The sequence below is a fragment of the Nyctibius grandis genome, chromosome 1 (assembly GCF_013368605.1).
Source record: "Nyctibius grandis isolate bNycGra1 chromosome 1, bNycGra1.pri, whole genome shotgun sequence".
Lineage (NCBI taxonomy): Eukaryota > Metazoa > Chordata > Aves > Nyctibiiformes > Nyctibiidae > Nyctibius > Nyctibius grandis.
The window spans coordinates 101,944,455-101,961,269 of NC_090658.1; the positions used below are offsets into that span (position 1 = coordinate 101,944,455).

The 16,815-nt window shown below is 37.1% G+C and overlaps 1 protein-coding gene across 1 annotated transcript in view; it reads left to right on the forward strand.

Moving 5' to 3' along the window:
* EYS (eyes shut homolog) overlaps nucleotides 1–16,815 on the forward strand; it is a 1,023,158-nt gene that overhangs the window by 728,641 nt on the left and 277,702 nt on the right. Inside the window, 1 exon segment of the mRNA XM_068405393.1 lies at nucleotides 11,168–11,280. Within this exon segment, the coding sequence (XP_068261494.1) occupies nucleotides 11,168–11,280 (113 nt within the window).

The following is a 16,815-nucleotide window of genomic DNA, read 5'->3' on the forward strand; positions in this document are numbered from 1 at the left end:
TGCATTAGGAGGAGCGCTGCCAGCAGGTCAAGGGAGGTGATCCTTACCCTCTGCTCAGCACTGGTGAGGCCACACCTGGAGCGCTGTGTCAGTTTTGGCCTCCACAGTATGAGTGTCACGGACATACCAGAGAGAGTCCAGCAAAGGGCCATGAAGATGATTAAGGAATCTCTCCTGTGAGGAAAGGCTGAAAGAACTGGGACTGTTCAGCCTGGAGAAGAGGAGGCTCAGGGGAGATCTCATCAATGTGTACAAATACCTGAAGGGAGGATGCAAAGAGGACAGAGCTGGGCTCTTTTCAGTGGTGACCAGTGACAGGACCAGAGGGAATGGGCACAAACTGAAACACAGGAGGTGCCATCTGAACATCAGGAAACGCTTTTCTACTGTGAGGGTGACTGAGCACTGGCACAGGTTGCCCAGGGAGGCTGTGGAGTCTCCATCTGTGGAGATAGTCAAAAACCATCTGGACATGGTCCTGGACAACTGGTTGTAGGTGTTCCTGCTTCAGCAGAGGGATTGAACAAGATGACCTCCAGAGGTCCCTTCCAACCTCAACCGTTCTGTGATTCTGTGAAATACCACAACCTATGTGATCTGTTATTGTTCTCTTTCTGAGCATCCTGTATTGTTTGCTATTGGAGATATAGGATACAGGTTCAGTGCCTAGTAAGGACGGTTCTTTACTCTCATCTAATATTTCTGTTTCTGGGAGAAAGTTGGTGGAAAAACCTAAATTATTTTTCATAGTCAAATGAACTTTTTTGTGGCAGTAGAAGCCTCAATGGCTGCAGAATACTGGAAGTAAGGGTTCAGAGCCCTCTGAGTACCACATCTCTATACTATTATTAATGACACTTGTAATCTCTGTGAAGATTGAATAGAAAACTAAATGCTGTGTGCTTGGTAAGATGTATATTGCATGAGAACATTTTTTTAATATATCATTCTAAAGCCTTTTAATAGCCTTGAAAATTTTGTGACAGCTGGGTAGTTTTTTTCAACCAGAAGGAATGTGCTAGAGAAAGAATACAAATGCAATAGAATCTCAAGAAAGGGAAAGTGGCAGACCCTGTGGTGTATGCCCTGAATAACAGCCTGAGGTATGTTGAGAGTAACAATAAAAGAGGTAAAATTTCATCTTGAGAAGAATAGAGCAGGTCAGCATTGAGGCATACAGCAATGCTAGGGAGGGAAAGGAGGGACCTCAGTTCCAGGATCTGAGTGATGGGAGCAAGTAAGGAAGCAGTTTAGAATCTGCCATGCATGTTTAATTATTTTAATAGTTGTTTTCATTTTTTTTTTAATTAAGAACTTACTTCATAGTTCCAGTTTTAGAATATTGTTTGATTTCTCCTCTAGATCATCTTGTGCATCATGTGGGTCCATGTGAATCTGGTGGTTTTATCTACTCTGCTTTCCTGGGGACTATAAATTCATAAAATTTGCAAATGCTGTAGCCAAGGACTAGGTGTGTCTTTTTGCAAGTACATGAATAGTATACAAGTCAAGGTGGGGGGAGATAGAATTGAGAGCTAGAACAAAAGATGTTCCACATAAACCAACATCTGCCTCTGTCAATGAGTAGGCAGTACAGAGATAGTTCACAGCTCTGGGGAAACACATATTGTCATGTTTCCCAGGACTATGATTCTCAAACTGGAAAAAAAACACCTAAACCAAATAATTAGGTAACGGAATCCAACTGCTTACCTCACTCCTTTGATAAAGGTTTTTGTTTCCTCAGGAGACATGACAAAACAGGTCAAGGGTCCACTTCTCAGTTGTTCCAAATTAATCTGCCATTAATCTCAATCTATGCTAATATGATGGATTATACATATATTTTCCTATTCTGTTACATTTGTCACAGAGGAGTAACACCTAGCTGAAAGACAGTGCAGACAACAGTGGGTAGTAACCTATCAGTTGTCTCATCAAAAATTGATAAAGGTTTTAAATTTTTACTCATTGGTAGATTACATTGTTTTTGGAACACAAAAATTTGTCTTGTCTTACTATAGTAAGAGAATTAAAGGCATTTTGGAAGTGTATGGGTTCGTTACCTTCTTCACACATCATGTTTAATGTTTTATGTGATCTTTCTACTGTAGATACACTTCTGATCCTATAAATACATGTGACTAACATCTTGGTGACTTGGAATTCATGTGTGTTCCTAAACACCTTGTTATGCGTCAGGCAGCTCTCCTTGTTACCATGCTACTAACAGTGCAAACCACCAGTTCTGCAAAATACTAGTTCTCACCTGGTCTTATGACTTATGTATGCCACACTGTTAGACTTAGGATTCTCTGAAGTATTTTTGGAACGTGAAGGCATTTGTTGAAAGGCATAGTTTGCCAGCTGATATATTCCTTACATCTTGTGTGAGGAATACTGTGTTATTATTCAGTTACCTTGGAACCCTCTTGTCTTAAAAGAGACTGAGCTAGAAAAAAATGTATTATGTATTTACAATATGCAAAAACAGACAATGCAGTTGCCGATGTTTATAAAAGATGTACAGGTGTGATATAAGAAAGCACGAAATAATAAAAATTTATGAAGAATTTTTCTTCTTGTCTGTCCCATTTTCAGCTGAGATTCTTCAACTTTCTTAGAACTCTGACAAAGTGAACCCCTTCTGAATACCGTATACCTCAGGTTACATTCACTAAGGGAAAACCTATTTTGTTGGAACATTTTAGCTTTTATAGCCATTTTTTCCTTCTGAAGACCTACAGGTGTTCCAGATAAATACAGTCGTTCTCCCTGAAATGTATGTATTTCCTCCTTATACAGGAGATAGTCTGACCATCAGGAGTATTAATTCCTTTGATATGCAGATGTCATTATGTTAGATAAGGAGTTATCTCTTCTAATTCGGACAGAAGATGTACAACTCCTTGCTTCAACCCCTCCCTTTTTTGTAACTCAACAGTTATGATTCAGTAAGAATTGTTTCACACTGAATCTTATTTTAGATACCATAGAATATCCTGAGTTGAAACTGACCCATGAATGTCATCAAATTCATTAGTACAAAAACGCATATACCTGGTACAAATATCTCTTGGGTTAAATGTTTGTAGGTCTGAGCTATTGGTTATTGATGGGATAAGAACCAGAACTACAGAAGTTAACTGGCTTGGACTGAGAACTAGTTCAGGGTGATGGACTCCAAACAGCTTTCCTCTAATGTGCTGCAATATCGTATTATATTAGTGTAGTACAGTGTTCAATATGTTTAACCTTGGCATCTCTCTGAAAAGGGGAAGTGCTCTATTTCACAGTGAGATGAGCTGATTTCCACAGCTAGTTGATAGAGTCTGTACTAGATAAGAAACATAAGCCTGTTTTCCAGATTTCACTCTACTTGTTCTAGTGATATCAGGCCAATACATTTTTCGGTTTATTCATGGACAAGGTATTGTACCACATTAACAAGAGATAATTTAAAAAGATGAATTAGTTGAACTTGCTAAGAATTGCAATAGCAAACACAGTAAGTGACTCATGCATTCTGCTTATAAGCAGAAACACTAAAATTGTTTACAAAAAGGCCAGACATTGCTAGCCATAAAACTTAGGGAAGTCCTCCCTTCTTCAGAGTCTTCATATCACTTCTGAAATGCAGCATTGCACTTGGTTAACTGCAAGGCAAGAGCAAGTTTAAAAGAAGGATCTTGGCCAAGATGAGCTTTCATAAAGATGGTAAGGGAGTCTCTCACTACCCTTGAATCTTTCAGACTTACTGATTTTAATTAATCCTTTGTGGTTTAATGTACCATTCTCATCCAGAAAAAAACTGACAGAAGCATGGGAAACTGACAGTGAAACACTTACACTCAAGTTTTACATTGCCAGTCAATTTAGATGAGGAAATGATGCAAGAGGAATGTGAATGTCTGTTATATGGTAAGCTGGCTCCGTTGGAGTGTGGGATCAGGGAGATGACCAGTCTGGTTCCCACTGTAAACACAGCAATCCAGGAGGCATTTTACCAATACTGGCCTGCTCAAAAATCCAGTCTGAGAGGATAGTCTCAGTTCCTTCCCCTACAGTGCAGGAGACTGGAAGAACTCCTGACTTGATTTCCCGTAAGGGGAGAACTACCAGGGTCACAAGTTTTGCAACCCCTGATTTGAGTTGCTAGAACAAATGAGAAATGAAGAGCAGAACTGTAAGCTTGTACCACCCTAGGCAGTTTGGGGATTTTTTTTCCTCTTATTCTGTCTATTTTATTATGCTTTACCATTCTTGTTTCATGAAAGTTCTGTGATAGGGTTCAGTATCCATGGCAGATATAATAAATGCAATTCAGGATAATAGCAATAAATTATTTAAAAATTTCAGTAGAAGCAGCTACATGAAAAAAATTACCTTGATTTAACTTCTTAGCCCCTTTTAGTTGCATTAGTATAACTGAATTTAAATTATTTTTTGGATGTTTGGCTCAGAATCACAATTTCAGTGTAAAATCATCTATTATATTAACATATCGATTAAATGAAGCTTTTGATATTATGCATAGGTTTATACACTGTTTCATTTCATGACCAGTACTGGTCATGATGTAGGAGAGATTTCAGTTCCTTTGTGTTTTATCAACTTTAATTTATAAATGGTGCATGTAGGCAATTTTACCTATATACCTTCCCATTTTTCCTTCCCATTTCTGTACTAGTACTAGTACAGAAGCAGAAACAATATTCCTTCTGTCATATTTTAAGTATTTTCTTTTATTACTTTTATTACTTCTGTTTTCAGAACAAATACCACTTTTCATTTTCCTACATATTCTGAGATGTTATTAAATTCTAACAAAAAATGGTTTATACTACATTATTTAACAATAAAAATGCATGTGGATTAAAATTGAATGGAGTAGGAAAAATATTTAAAAAGTAAATATTAGAATGTGCAGTAACAAACAGCATAGATAAATTAAAAAAAAAAACACTGTTGTCTACTTTATCAACACTTCTCAAAGGCAGGCCCATTTCTCTCTAGTTAGTGGCTTTACAAATTAACAAATTAACACTGCCCATTTTGCTTGAACTACTGGAGTTAAAATGCGCAAGGTTTAATTTTTATGTCTGTGGCTTGTTAACTGATGTTTAAAAAGTTTAAATCGGCAAGAACAGAAGTGTTCACATTTTTTGGTCAAGGTGATATCTGAGTGACTAATGTTGGTTTTTAACAAATTCTTTAAAATTTGGTGACTTGAAGAGACTGGAAAAAATACATGTCTTACCTATAGCTTGTTGCCTTGAATGCAGGCAAATTTCAGTGTTCACTAAATGGCATACAAAGGCAGAATAAGGTCCTGTTGGATTAAACATGTTCTGTTTGCCTTGGTGTTCATTTGGTAGTCTATATAGTTTTATTTTGTGCTGTATTTAATTCAATACCTAACCCAGGAGCATGGGTTGTAAAATGACATTTCTTAAAGAACGAATTCTCCTTTATTGGGGAAGGACCATCTCCACAAACCATGGAATTTAGACTTTTTGAAAAAGAGATTATTTTTGGTTTTCAGATATGTCTTTTAGTGAGTGTTTGATATTGAAGTTCAGTTGTAGTAGGTTTCAAGCTGGTTAAAACTGAGATGGTTAGTCAAATTTGTTGCTGTTTGGCCAGTCTGAAGAGAATACTGATTTGAGAGTAGAACTTGCTTAATTTCAGAGTCCATTATGACTGTTCCATATGATTCTATTTACTAGCAAGAACCAGAACTGGAGTACAGAAACTGTTATCTCAGGGTTAAGTTTTATCTTGGAGTTATGCATTAATTTCCAAACTGTTCATGATGTTGTTAGTAAATATAAATAAAAATGTTATTAGAGTATTCAAAAATGTGTACCTGGGCCATTTTGTTTATGTTTAAAATATTGCAGTTCGAAAAGTTTTGCAGTCTTTTGCAGAGATTTCTACAAATCAGACTCTAAAAATCAGACATATTTCGCAGGAATCATGAAGATGTGAAAGATTACTGAATAGTGTATCCTGGTACACTGTAATATCTATACTGAGAATTTTTAAGATATATAACGTTTATCTTGAGCGGAGACAAATGAGGAAAGATTGTGCTATGCTTTGTTTTCTTTTGAGTTAATTATTACTTTTTTAATAAATGCTCTGATCATAAGCCAAAACCTCATTATATTATTTATGAATCTGTAGTAAAATGACAGCATGCAAGCTCATTTCACTAGGAACTCAATTCCTGGTTAATTCTACCTAACAGCAGCTCTAATTTGGGCTAGTCAGTAAGGGATGTTAATAAATGGTTTGGCATATATGTGTGAACTTTTCCTACTGGGCAAGTATCTGTACTCATTTTTGTCAAGTATAAAGGGCATTTAAAGATCATGGTTCCTATATGTCAAACATATCTGCATAGTTTCTAATAGTGAATTGTATTAAATTAAATTTCTGTTGTTGCTATGACCCTGACATTTTCAGACAATTTAAGTATTACAGTTTGTCAGCATATTAATGTATTTTTGTAAATGGAAGGAAACCCAACTACATGTGCAGTCTACATTTTAATGCTCTGCTGATCACAAACAAGTATCTGTTCTCAAAAATAGCAGAATAAAAGCTACTTACTTGTGATTATATGTATCAATAGCCCTTATTCCTAAATATGTCTAAGAAGACATCCATTTTTTGTATAGATAGCATAGCACTCCAAAGGCAAATAATTGTTTGACCAAAATGTTTATGATGTAGTTATGATTACAAAACAAAGAAGTAAGTTTTTTAATATTACTTTAGAGGAATCAAAATATACACATATCAGTGTAGGAGAAATTATTAGGAGCTCAATCAGTATTTGTGGTTTGGGGAGAAGGAAACCATGTTGTTGAAATATTCACTGATAATAGTGCTTGGGGGAATATGCAGATAAATGTTTATTCCCAAACCAAGATATTAATTTGCTGTTCAGTGTGCAAAATGGATCATAGGTTGCCATAGTGAATTTTCCCTATACCAACCTGACATTCAGAGTCTTGAATGAACTTAACTAGGCACAATAGCTATCATAAATGTTAAAACTATATTGTATCTAACCTTTGGGTTTATTGGTTCCTTTTGTTTTCTATTTTTTTTGTTTGTTTCTACAATCCCAAGAATGAGGGCTTTTGTTGAAAAACATACATGGTGTGACTGGAATAATCATAATTAAGCTTTAGTGAAACTTCATGAGAGAGTAAGGGAGAGGAAAAGAAGCAGAGCTCTGACAAGTTGATTTATGAAGCCAATATTAAAACACTGTTCAACGTTTCATTTTTTTTTAGGCAATGTTATGAGTCCCATGTCATTTCCAACTCAGAATTGTGTAGCTGTTCCTGTCTGTGTTCATGTTAAATTTTCAACAGATCCTGCATCCTGTTAATTTGAAAATTGTTTTATTTACTATTTATAAAAGGCAGGGAAAAAAGAATAACAAGCATTTCTTATAAAAAGTAAAATATGAAACTTAATAGGACAATACATTTTCAAAGATTACCTGGTATGATTTGTCACGATAATGGCAGCAAAAGCAGACTGCTGAATGGCAGTCCATCACACTTACTTCCTTGCCAAAGTGACTGGCAAAGGAGGAAGAGAGACAGTCTTCTGTTGTCTGTAATCCATATCAATAGTCTCTGTCAGCCCTCGTGGTATATCAAATAATATTGTTCTCGTAAAATCCAAAGTGTAACTTTAAGGAGGGGAGTGTTCACATCCAGTTCTTGAACGAGGGTTTTGTTTCTTTCTAAGCTCCCAGAAGCCTCAGTACAATCCTCTGAAACGTGTTTGCTACACAGAAAGCCGACGTTCCCCGTTCCAGCACCTGAACTTTACTGACTTCAAATGCCACCTTAAACAGTTACATAACTTTCCACATCGTCTCATTGTAGTAATATATCTGTTTTAAAGTCTTAAGTGCTCTTAAGCCTTTGCTGCTAAAGAAATAAACAGTGACCTGTTAGTGAACTTCTTTGAGCCCTCCCATGGGCTGGAAGGCCGGTTCATTTTGTTGCTTGTGTATGGCATGGCACGGTGTGTTATGTTTCAGAGCAGTTGAACAGTGGAGAGGAAAGCAATTCACCTTGCTTCAGTTCATTCTACTTGTGCAGCGTATCTCTCTGCTGGAAGAGAGAGCGAGCTCTCCTTTTCTGAAAGACTGGGAGCAGCTTTTGACAGCCCCAGGCAGAAAGCCTGTGGGAGGAAAGGAGACTGGGGCAGTCGTGAGAGGAGCAGAGTTCTTACTTAAAGCTTGGAGGTGACTCTCAGCCATCTTGAAGTCATGGCAAAAATGAAGTTTTCCTTGGGACCCAGAAGCAGCTGTGTGCATCTGGAACACCCAAAGTTTTTGACATCAAAGCCACTGAACTTTTTAAAAAGCAAGACTAGAGGAAAGGGCCCTCCCTGCAAAGACAGAGGAGGGATGTAAAAATTTTATCTACCTCACCCAGCACATCAGAAATCTATTAAATGATTGCCATATTCTAATTTAGTATTTTGTGTTCTAGTAAAACCTAGTTTTAAAATCTTTCAGTCTTTCAAAATCTCTTTTTCCTTTAAAGAAAAGGGCAGGTGGTTTTACCTCAAGGCTCTGGACAGAGCAAGAAGCTGTCACAATATGAAATGTGGTTTACTGGCTGGTAAGGAAGAAGTCAAATATACAGGCTAAAGGCCGTCATTCTTTTTATGGCCTTTAATGATAAGAAAAGAGATAAGAAAGACTATTTTAGAAGAATCTCTTCCCATTAATTTGGCCAATTTTTCATCCCATTTAGACTTATACCACCCGCAACATCCTATGGCAGAGTTCTACAGCTTAATTTTGAGTTGTATGAAAAGTACATGCTTTAGCTTGTCTTTGCACTGATTTATGTAATTTCATGTCCTTTTGATCCTGTATTGTAACTAACTCTGAATACTTTTTTTTTTTTTGTCTGCGCACTAGTCTGTTCTAACTCTCCTTGATGGTGAGTTTCCCTGAGCAAAGATTCCTCATCTATATAGTCACTCTCTGTTCGGAAGCTCTCATATGTATCATCATCCTTACATACCTTATATTTTTTGCATATTGTGAAATCCTTTTCTGAGGATTTTGGTTTTGCTATCCTGAGTAACGTAGGAAACATTGAGCCACTTGTGAATATGCTGAAGAACACAGAACCTAATACAGATTGCTGAGAGAATTTCTAGGGTCTCTCCATATTGAGAAAGCTCACTATTTATTCCCAATTTTTCTGCTTCTATTTTAACCATTCTCTTCATTTATTGAAGGCCTTCCTTGTTATCCCAGGGTGACTGAGTTACTTTAGAATCTTTTCACATAGAAACTTGTTAAAAGCTTTTTGGAAATCAAAGACTATGTGCCAAGGCATCCTTTTTCACATATTCAGTGTTCCTCCTGTGAATTATTATTTCCCTTTTCAGAAACCATCTCAACTATTCCCCAGTACATTATGTTAATCTATCTATCTGTTAATTCTGTTCTTTAATGTAGTTCTTAAAGGTTTTTCTGGAATGAAACTGGGACTTACTGATCCATAGTTTGAGGTGTACCCTTGCATTCCCTAGTCTTGTCCCCCTTTCCCAAATCATAAAAAGCAAAGCAACCCAAACCCGAAATAAACAAAAACCCCAAAAATCCACATCTACCATTCCTGTTGTTTGGATGCCATATTAAGTGATGACCACAGTAATTTCCTTTAGGACTTTTGGGCAAACACTATTTGGTCTTTTTTTTTTTCTTTTTTTTTTTTTGCTACTGTTCACTTTGTTAATTTATTTAAAAACATTTTTCAGTAATAATTCAATTTGAGACAGATCTCTGCTGTGTCCCTACTAAAAAGGGGTTCTGGCATGGGAACCTCCCAGAGCTCTTCTACATTAAGTTTTGATTTGGAGAGTTCATTTACATTTCATACTAAAACCTTATCTCTTTGAACACTCCTTTTATACTTTGATGCTCTATTGGCCCTACAGCCTTTCTGGCAGGCTTACTACTCTTGTTGGATTTTAAAAAGCGTTTACCACTTGTCATTATGCTTTTAGCAAATTGTTCCTCGAGATTTTTAAATTTTTTTCACCTGGCCTGCTTTATAGGGTTTTTACTGCCAACATTTACATAGCTTCCTATTTTCCTTCATTTGGACATGACTTCAACTTTTAAAGGATGTCTTTTAGCCATTATAAACATTTGGTACCTTGCTATTTAAACATTTTAGTTTTTAATGTGCTCTAAAGTCTTTTTTTGGGATATTCCTTGGAGTTTCCTTTTAAAAAGTCCCTTTGTTTTTATGTAGTACTCCTGTACAAAATGATGACCTTAATTACTTTTTTGTTGTTGTTGTTTCTGCAGGTATCTAAACCTGCAGGTATCTAAACCTGACTTCATGGTCAGAGTTAGGAATGGATTCTCTGCAGTGTTAAGGATCAAGCCAAGACTTGCTTCTCCTCCTATGGGCCTATGACTAGCAGTCATTTAGGTGCCTCAAGTCATACCCTCTTCCACCGTTACAGTGTTTTCTTCCTGAGTATTCTCCCAAGGCCCCAGTCGAATGTGTCAATGACTTTCATCTTCATGGACAGTCCTAGCAGTACTTTTTTCCTATTTTGGCATTAAATTTATTATATAGAGTCTTACCTGTTATGTGACCTCAAGGACAGGTACACATGATCTGGTATGACCAGGAACTTGTCCCAGTCCAGCAGTCCAGTCCATGAAGACTCAGTTGCAACATTTTGTGTAGTTTGTATATCATAACACCTGTCAACATATTGCGTCAGTGTTATTTGTTTAGATGGCGAGATATGCATAACAATTTATTGTCCTGTTTTTTCACTGCCCCTACAGTGATTCCCATTTTCAGTAGATCCTTAGGCATCTTTGAAACATGATTAAAGGTACTAGATCTCTTTTTAGCAGGGAGTAGTAAACATACAAGTAAACTTTTCAAAACTTACCTGGCTATAATTTCTTTTCACATTCAAATTTTTTTTATAGAATTTCATTAGAGAAAAAATGAAGACCAGGAAGGTTCTTCAGGAGTAGGGTTAAAGTATGTTACAAATCTTTTACAGAAACTTGATTATTTTTAAAACTGATCACAATGACAACAAGCAAAAGAACTGTGCATTTTCTCTTTTGTAGGTACCTGGACCTGTCTACAATTTCACTGGCTGTATACAAGTCATAGAAATCAATAATGTGGGACCCTTCAATTTCTCTAATGCTGTGAGAAGAAATAATGTTGACAATTGCAGGTAAACTACCCTCTGTGCCTTTTCAAATCAGAAGAAACTGTGTTGATTTGGCTTTTTCTCTTAAATAAGGTGACTACTTCAGATAATTTCAACAAAGGTTACAGAAAAAAAATTGATTATATAGATGGATATTGTGCTTTCTTTTATTCTTCTGAAGCCTTTTTTTTATGTAAGACGCTTTTTGCAGAGTAGTTCAATTAAGCTTGACAGCTTATTTAGAGTAAGTTTTCACCCACTGGATGCTGAAACATAGTGTACTAAGCAAGATAATGTGCAACAAAATACAGGAGTGGGAAGTGGGGTGATGTGCTGGTTGTATTTCTACTGATGATTTTGGGATTTCCATTAATCTTGTAACAAACCAAGAAGGCCAACAGCATCCTGCCTTGTATCAGAAAGTGGGGCCAGCAGAACTAGGGAAGTAATTGTCCCCCTGTACTTGGCACTGCTGAGGCTGCACCTTGAATGCTGTGTTCAGTTTTGGGCCCTCACTACAAGAAAGACATTGAGGTGCTGGAGCGAGTCCAGAGAAGGGCAACAAAGCCGGTGAAGTGTCTGGAGAACAAGTCTTATGAGGAGCGGCTGAGGGAACTGGGGTTGTTTAGTCTGGAGAAAAGGAGGATGAGGGGAGACCTTATTGCTCTCTACAAGTACCTGAAAGGAGGTTGTAGCGAGGAAGGTGCTAGTCTCTTCTCCCAGGTAACAAGCGATAGGATGAGAGGAAATGGCCTCAAGTTGTTCCAGGGGAGGTTTAGATTGGCTATTAGGAAAAGTTTCTTCACGGAAAGGGTTATCAAGCAGTGGAACAGGCTGCCTAAGGAAGTGGTGGAGTCACCATCCTTGGAGGTATTTAAAAGATGAGTAGATGTGGTGCTTAGGGATATTGTGTAGTGGTTGACTTGGTAGTGTTAGGTTAATGGTTGGACTCAATGATCTTCAAGGTCCTTTCCAACCAAGACGATTCTGTGATTTCTGTGAAGTACTGGCGACTTGCTGCTATAGTTACTATATATGAGATTGTGAAAAATGCTGGAAAGCATTGCTTCTGAATATATAAAAAAACACACTTGATTTCACTTTTGCATATTCAAATTGCTGTTGGTCATGCAAAAGTGAAATAAAAGGCATATAAGAGACAATGGTGTAGATTAGGATTCTATTCTGGCATATAAAATGTCTGAACATGGGAAAGTGGAAAACAAAAGAAAATAGAAGTGAATTGCATTTGGAGATCATTAAGTCTTTCAGAACAGAGTATGATTTTAGTCATAGGACATATGTCCTGTATCCCTGGAGAATTTTACATAAGCCTTTTCATATATTGCTTTAATTTTCTTCCTAAAATTTACAGAATAGCTTAAAGAATGTTCCTGTGCTTATTTAAACAGTATGTTAGAAAGCTAGTGGTAACTGACCAGATCATTAATTAAAGATCCTTGAGAACTGGACTCTGCACTCACTTCTACTGCTAGCCTCTTAATGAAATTGCACACATCACATTCAAAGTTACGAAAGGACTGTAAACATCAAACCCATTATCTCATCAACCAGCTGCCTCAAGTCCTAGGCATCAAAGCTTTTGCCAGTAAAACTTACTCTGAAGATAAAGTTCAGCTTTTTACACCTGCAAAGATCTGCCACCATTTTTATTTAGAAGAGCAGCTCAGTGTCATCTCCTTGACCAAACGTGACAAAGAAATAAACTTTTGCACCCTTTGAGTTCTGCAAGGTATTTTGTTTTGCAGATGTTCTGTAAGTGTGTTGTGAGTATAAATCCTGCACAAAATAAAGAACTTTGGCCTCTGTTGTGATAAATCCCTGCTAAGAAAGAAGTGATGGCTCCACTCTTGCCTTTCTGCAAAGTTTTTCCTGGCCAGAACTGTGGTCTCCTCCAAAATGGGGGCACGTACTCTTGTCTGTGGAACTATGCCTCTGTGCAGAACAGAAATTCATGGAGATGAAAATGAGTGAAAAGCTATTTCATGCCTTTAATTCAGGTATTAACTATTGAGTAGTTTATGTGACCATTCATTTAAGAAGCAATAGCCTTCAAGAGCCAAGAGACCAATGAGGTCTGCTTTGACCCGTATGTAACATATAGAGGGAAGGAGAAGGCTTGTAAGCAAATTCAGTTTTCTCCCTTTTTTAAACTTGTTTAATTTAGAATGCCATATTATCTGTTATATTATAATCTGTATAATTATATGCCAAGATTTATTGCTTTTTTTACTGATCCTGATACTTCCCTTCATAGTTAGTGCATTAGTGTAGAAATATGGCTGATACAGTATAATATAGATAGTAAAGGTGATTGCTTTATTTGAATCAGAACTCCATGATTATAGTCTAGGGCTGTTTCTTGCAAATACGCAACTGGTTAGGTGAGTAAAATGACATCATCGTTTGTATAGAAGAACCTTGAAAATGGTATCATACAAAAAAGGATGCTGGAAGGATCTATCTTGGACAACATGTTCCTTTTCCCTCCTTGCTTGTTCCAGAATGCTGCAGATGAGCCTGACAGTGTCCAGCCCCATGCAGTCCACACAGAGCTGGCTCCATTGTGATCCAAATCATAGCTACTCCTGTCTGTGAAAAGCTGGGAAACAGAATTGAAATTAGTCTGAATTTCCCTTGGTGGCTTGGTTGTCCCGTAGAATTGAACTGCAGGGAAGCCTGGAAAGCATTCTCCTTACTCATTCCCTGCCCTGTCCTTACTCATTCCTGCCCTCTGAAATTCCCATGAATTTCATATCTGCCCACACATGGCAGCTTGCATCACCCTTTGCTCTTCACTTTAGGTGTAACTCACATGCATCCTGACTGTCATCAGTCCTTACATATAAAATCTACTTCCCAGAAAGCTTCTAGGAAGCCCAGATGCCATTCTCTTTTTGCAAGACCAAGCTTGTTCAGGAAGAGAAATTTTTTTTGAGAAGGAAGGAGAAAGTGCTTGAAGAAAGTTGCTTAAAAACGGCAATAATGGATTATAGATGTTGCAGCAAATACGAGTAGCTGGTGAATGCTGGAAAGCCCCGTGTACTTACATTGTGTTTGCAGAATTCATATAATTCTGTTGATGCAATAGTGCTATGGTTGGAGCTGCCTGGCAGTAACAGAGTACTCGGCAATGTGGCAGACAAAACAATCCAGTTTCTTCCTGTAAGAACATCCCTGTATTTATCATCCACTGGCACCAAGTATTTCCGTTCTTGCTGCGGTAATTTTTCTTTAATTGACCTTCTACATTTCATCACCTGGTTTTAGATTTTAATCCTTTTGAATGCCCCTGCATTTGCATATTCAGCCATACTCTAGTCTCATTCGTTTGCCCGGCGGGGTTTTTACTTCTTGGTGCCCCAGCAGCATGGATTACTTCATTATTGTGGTGTAGAAGATCAGCCAAAGCAAGACATGCAGAAACTTCGTAAAGTGTATGGGCTTGTGAGTAAATTTTAAGCTTGTGAATTTTTAATAGCTTTGAAATTTACTCAAATGTGTTCTGCCATTTTTTTAACTGGATCTATTTGAATTTTAAAATACCAAAAGGATGAGCTAATAATTGCAAGGAATTTAGAGAGCTTTCAAAACCAAATTTTATGTACAGTTCATTAACCTTTTCAAAACTATTGGCATCGCTACTTCAGGACAACTCAGTACCTTTCATAGGAGGACATTATATAATCTGTGTTGCTTGTCTCAGAGATTAATGCAATTTAAGTTACTGTTTAAAAATTTTTGAGAATTAAGAAATGTAAAAATTGAAACCATAACATTAATCTCACTGGCATATGTATCTGATTATCTGTTGTCTAAAATGCCCTATATATATAGGGCAAGAATGTGTTTGTTCCTTTAACATTCATATTTTGTAATGCAAATATCATACACTACAAAGGAGGGAGAATTATTTTAACTTCATAGAACTAAATGGGAGATGAGGCAACATGGAAGTTGTCTTTCATGTAGTTTTGGAAGTAGGTGCTAAATTCTGCTTAAATCAAGAGGATGACTGATAAAGGCAGCACTGAGCAATTGGGTAAGATCAAAGACCTTAAAACTTGCAAAGACCTTAAACCTTGCAATAATCCTGATCATTCTGAAAGATGCAGGATTTCTGTGCATGCTCAGAAGCACTGAGGTTTCAAGCATGAGGCTTTAACTCAGTTATTGTGTAAGGTCATGGCCCAGATCCTTCTGCTAATCATACGCATCACTGTTTAAGCCTGGAGTTCATAGATATGCTATAACACATGATACTACGGGGAGGAGAGAACAGCTAGGAGGCATATATCACACTGAGGGGCTCATCAGAGCTTCCTGCCATAAGTTGTAACCAAAGTGGAATAGGAAATGGCAGAATAATGGTATGGGAAGGAGAATGAATTTAAGCTCGACTCTCTGAGAGGAGCTTTCAGCCATAAAAGTCCTCTGAGCTATGCAGCTTTTGCTTTCAGGAAAGGTTATAATAGAATTGTATTAATTAGTAAAGGTTAGCCTCCAATAGGTAGTTTTCTGGAATTACGCTAGACTATATACTTATCTAAATCTTGTCAAAGTTTATGTTCAGATTCTGCGTAAACTATTCCTGTCTCAGAGCTACGAATATATAGGCAGTTTTGAAAGAGGTTATATAATGGCCAGCATTAGTAAAAGAGATAATTGGAAATAATGGATCTCTGATGAGATCTGTTAAGAAATTAAATCTTTTTCAGTTTTTCCCTCTTCTGAAGCCAGTAAGATTCTTGCAATGTGTTAATGCAATATAAAGCTCCTGTAAGTGTTTCAGAAAATGTTACTGGAATGGATTTGCAGGAAAAATGACTATCACTTTCAAGTAGATTTCAAATGACAGATATAAATGAAGCTTTGAGTCCCAGTATTAAAAGCTGGTGTTTACTGCAGCTCACTTCTGTTTTAGTGTCTGAGAGCTAGGACTGCTTTATATTCCTGTAAGAATTTACTGCATGTAGTAAATTCAAAGTTTCTGAACACACACACAAACACATATATAAAATATCTACATATGCATATGCAGGCACATATGCATATTCATATACATATATCTACCCAAGCTGTTATTTGTTCTTTTTTTAAAATTCCTTACTGGGAAACAGAAAAATACTGTTTGCTGTTTTCCTAGGAGGAGTCTTACTGATGAATGCAAACCTGCAAGGCTGATTTGCACTCACCGACAGGAGCTAATAAGCTGAGTTCTTCATTACTGTCCATTGGACAGATTTTCCATTGATTTTTTTAAGGATTTTATTTTGCTGTTAATTTATCTTAAGATGTTTTTTCCAGGCTGAAACTGAGCTTCGTTTCAGCAAGGACTCTGATTGCTATTTGCATTTAGGAAAGAGGCTCTTGAATGTGCATTACCCAAGTTCCATTCCATCAAGAGGACTGATGGGTTTCCTAATGCACAGCAATTTTCTCAGGAGCTATGCAATACATTTTGGAGATCTCTGCGTGTTTTCAGTAAGCCCTCAGTTCCACTTTCACCTCAGTTATCCACTTTCCAACAAGCTCTAA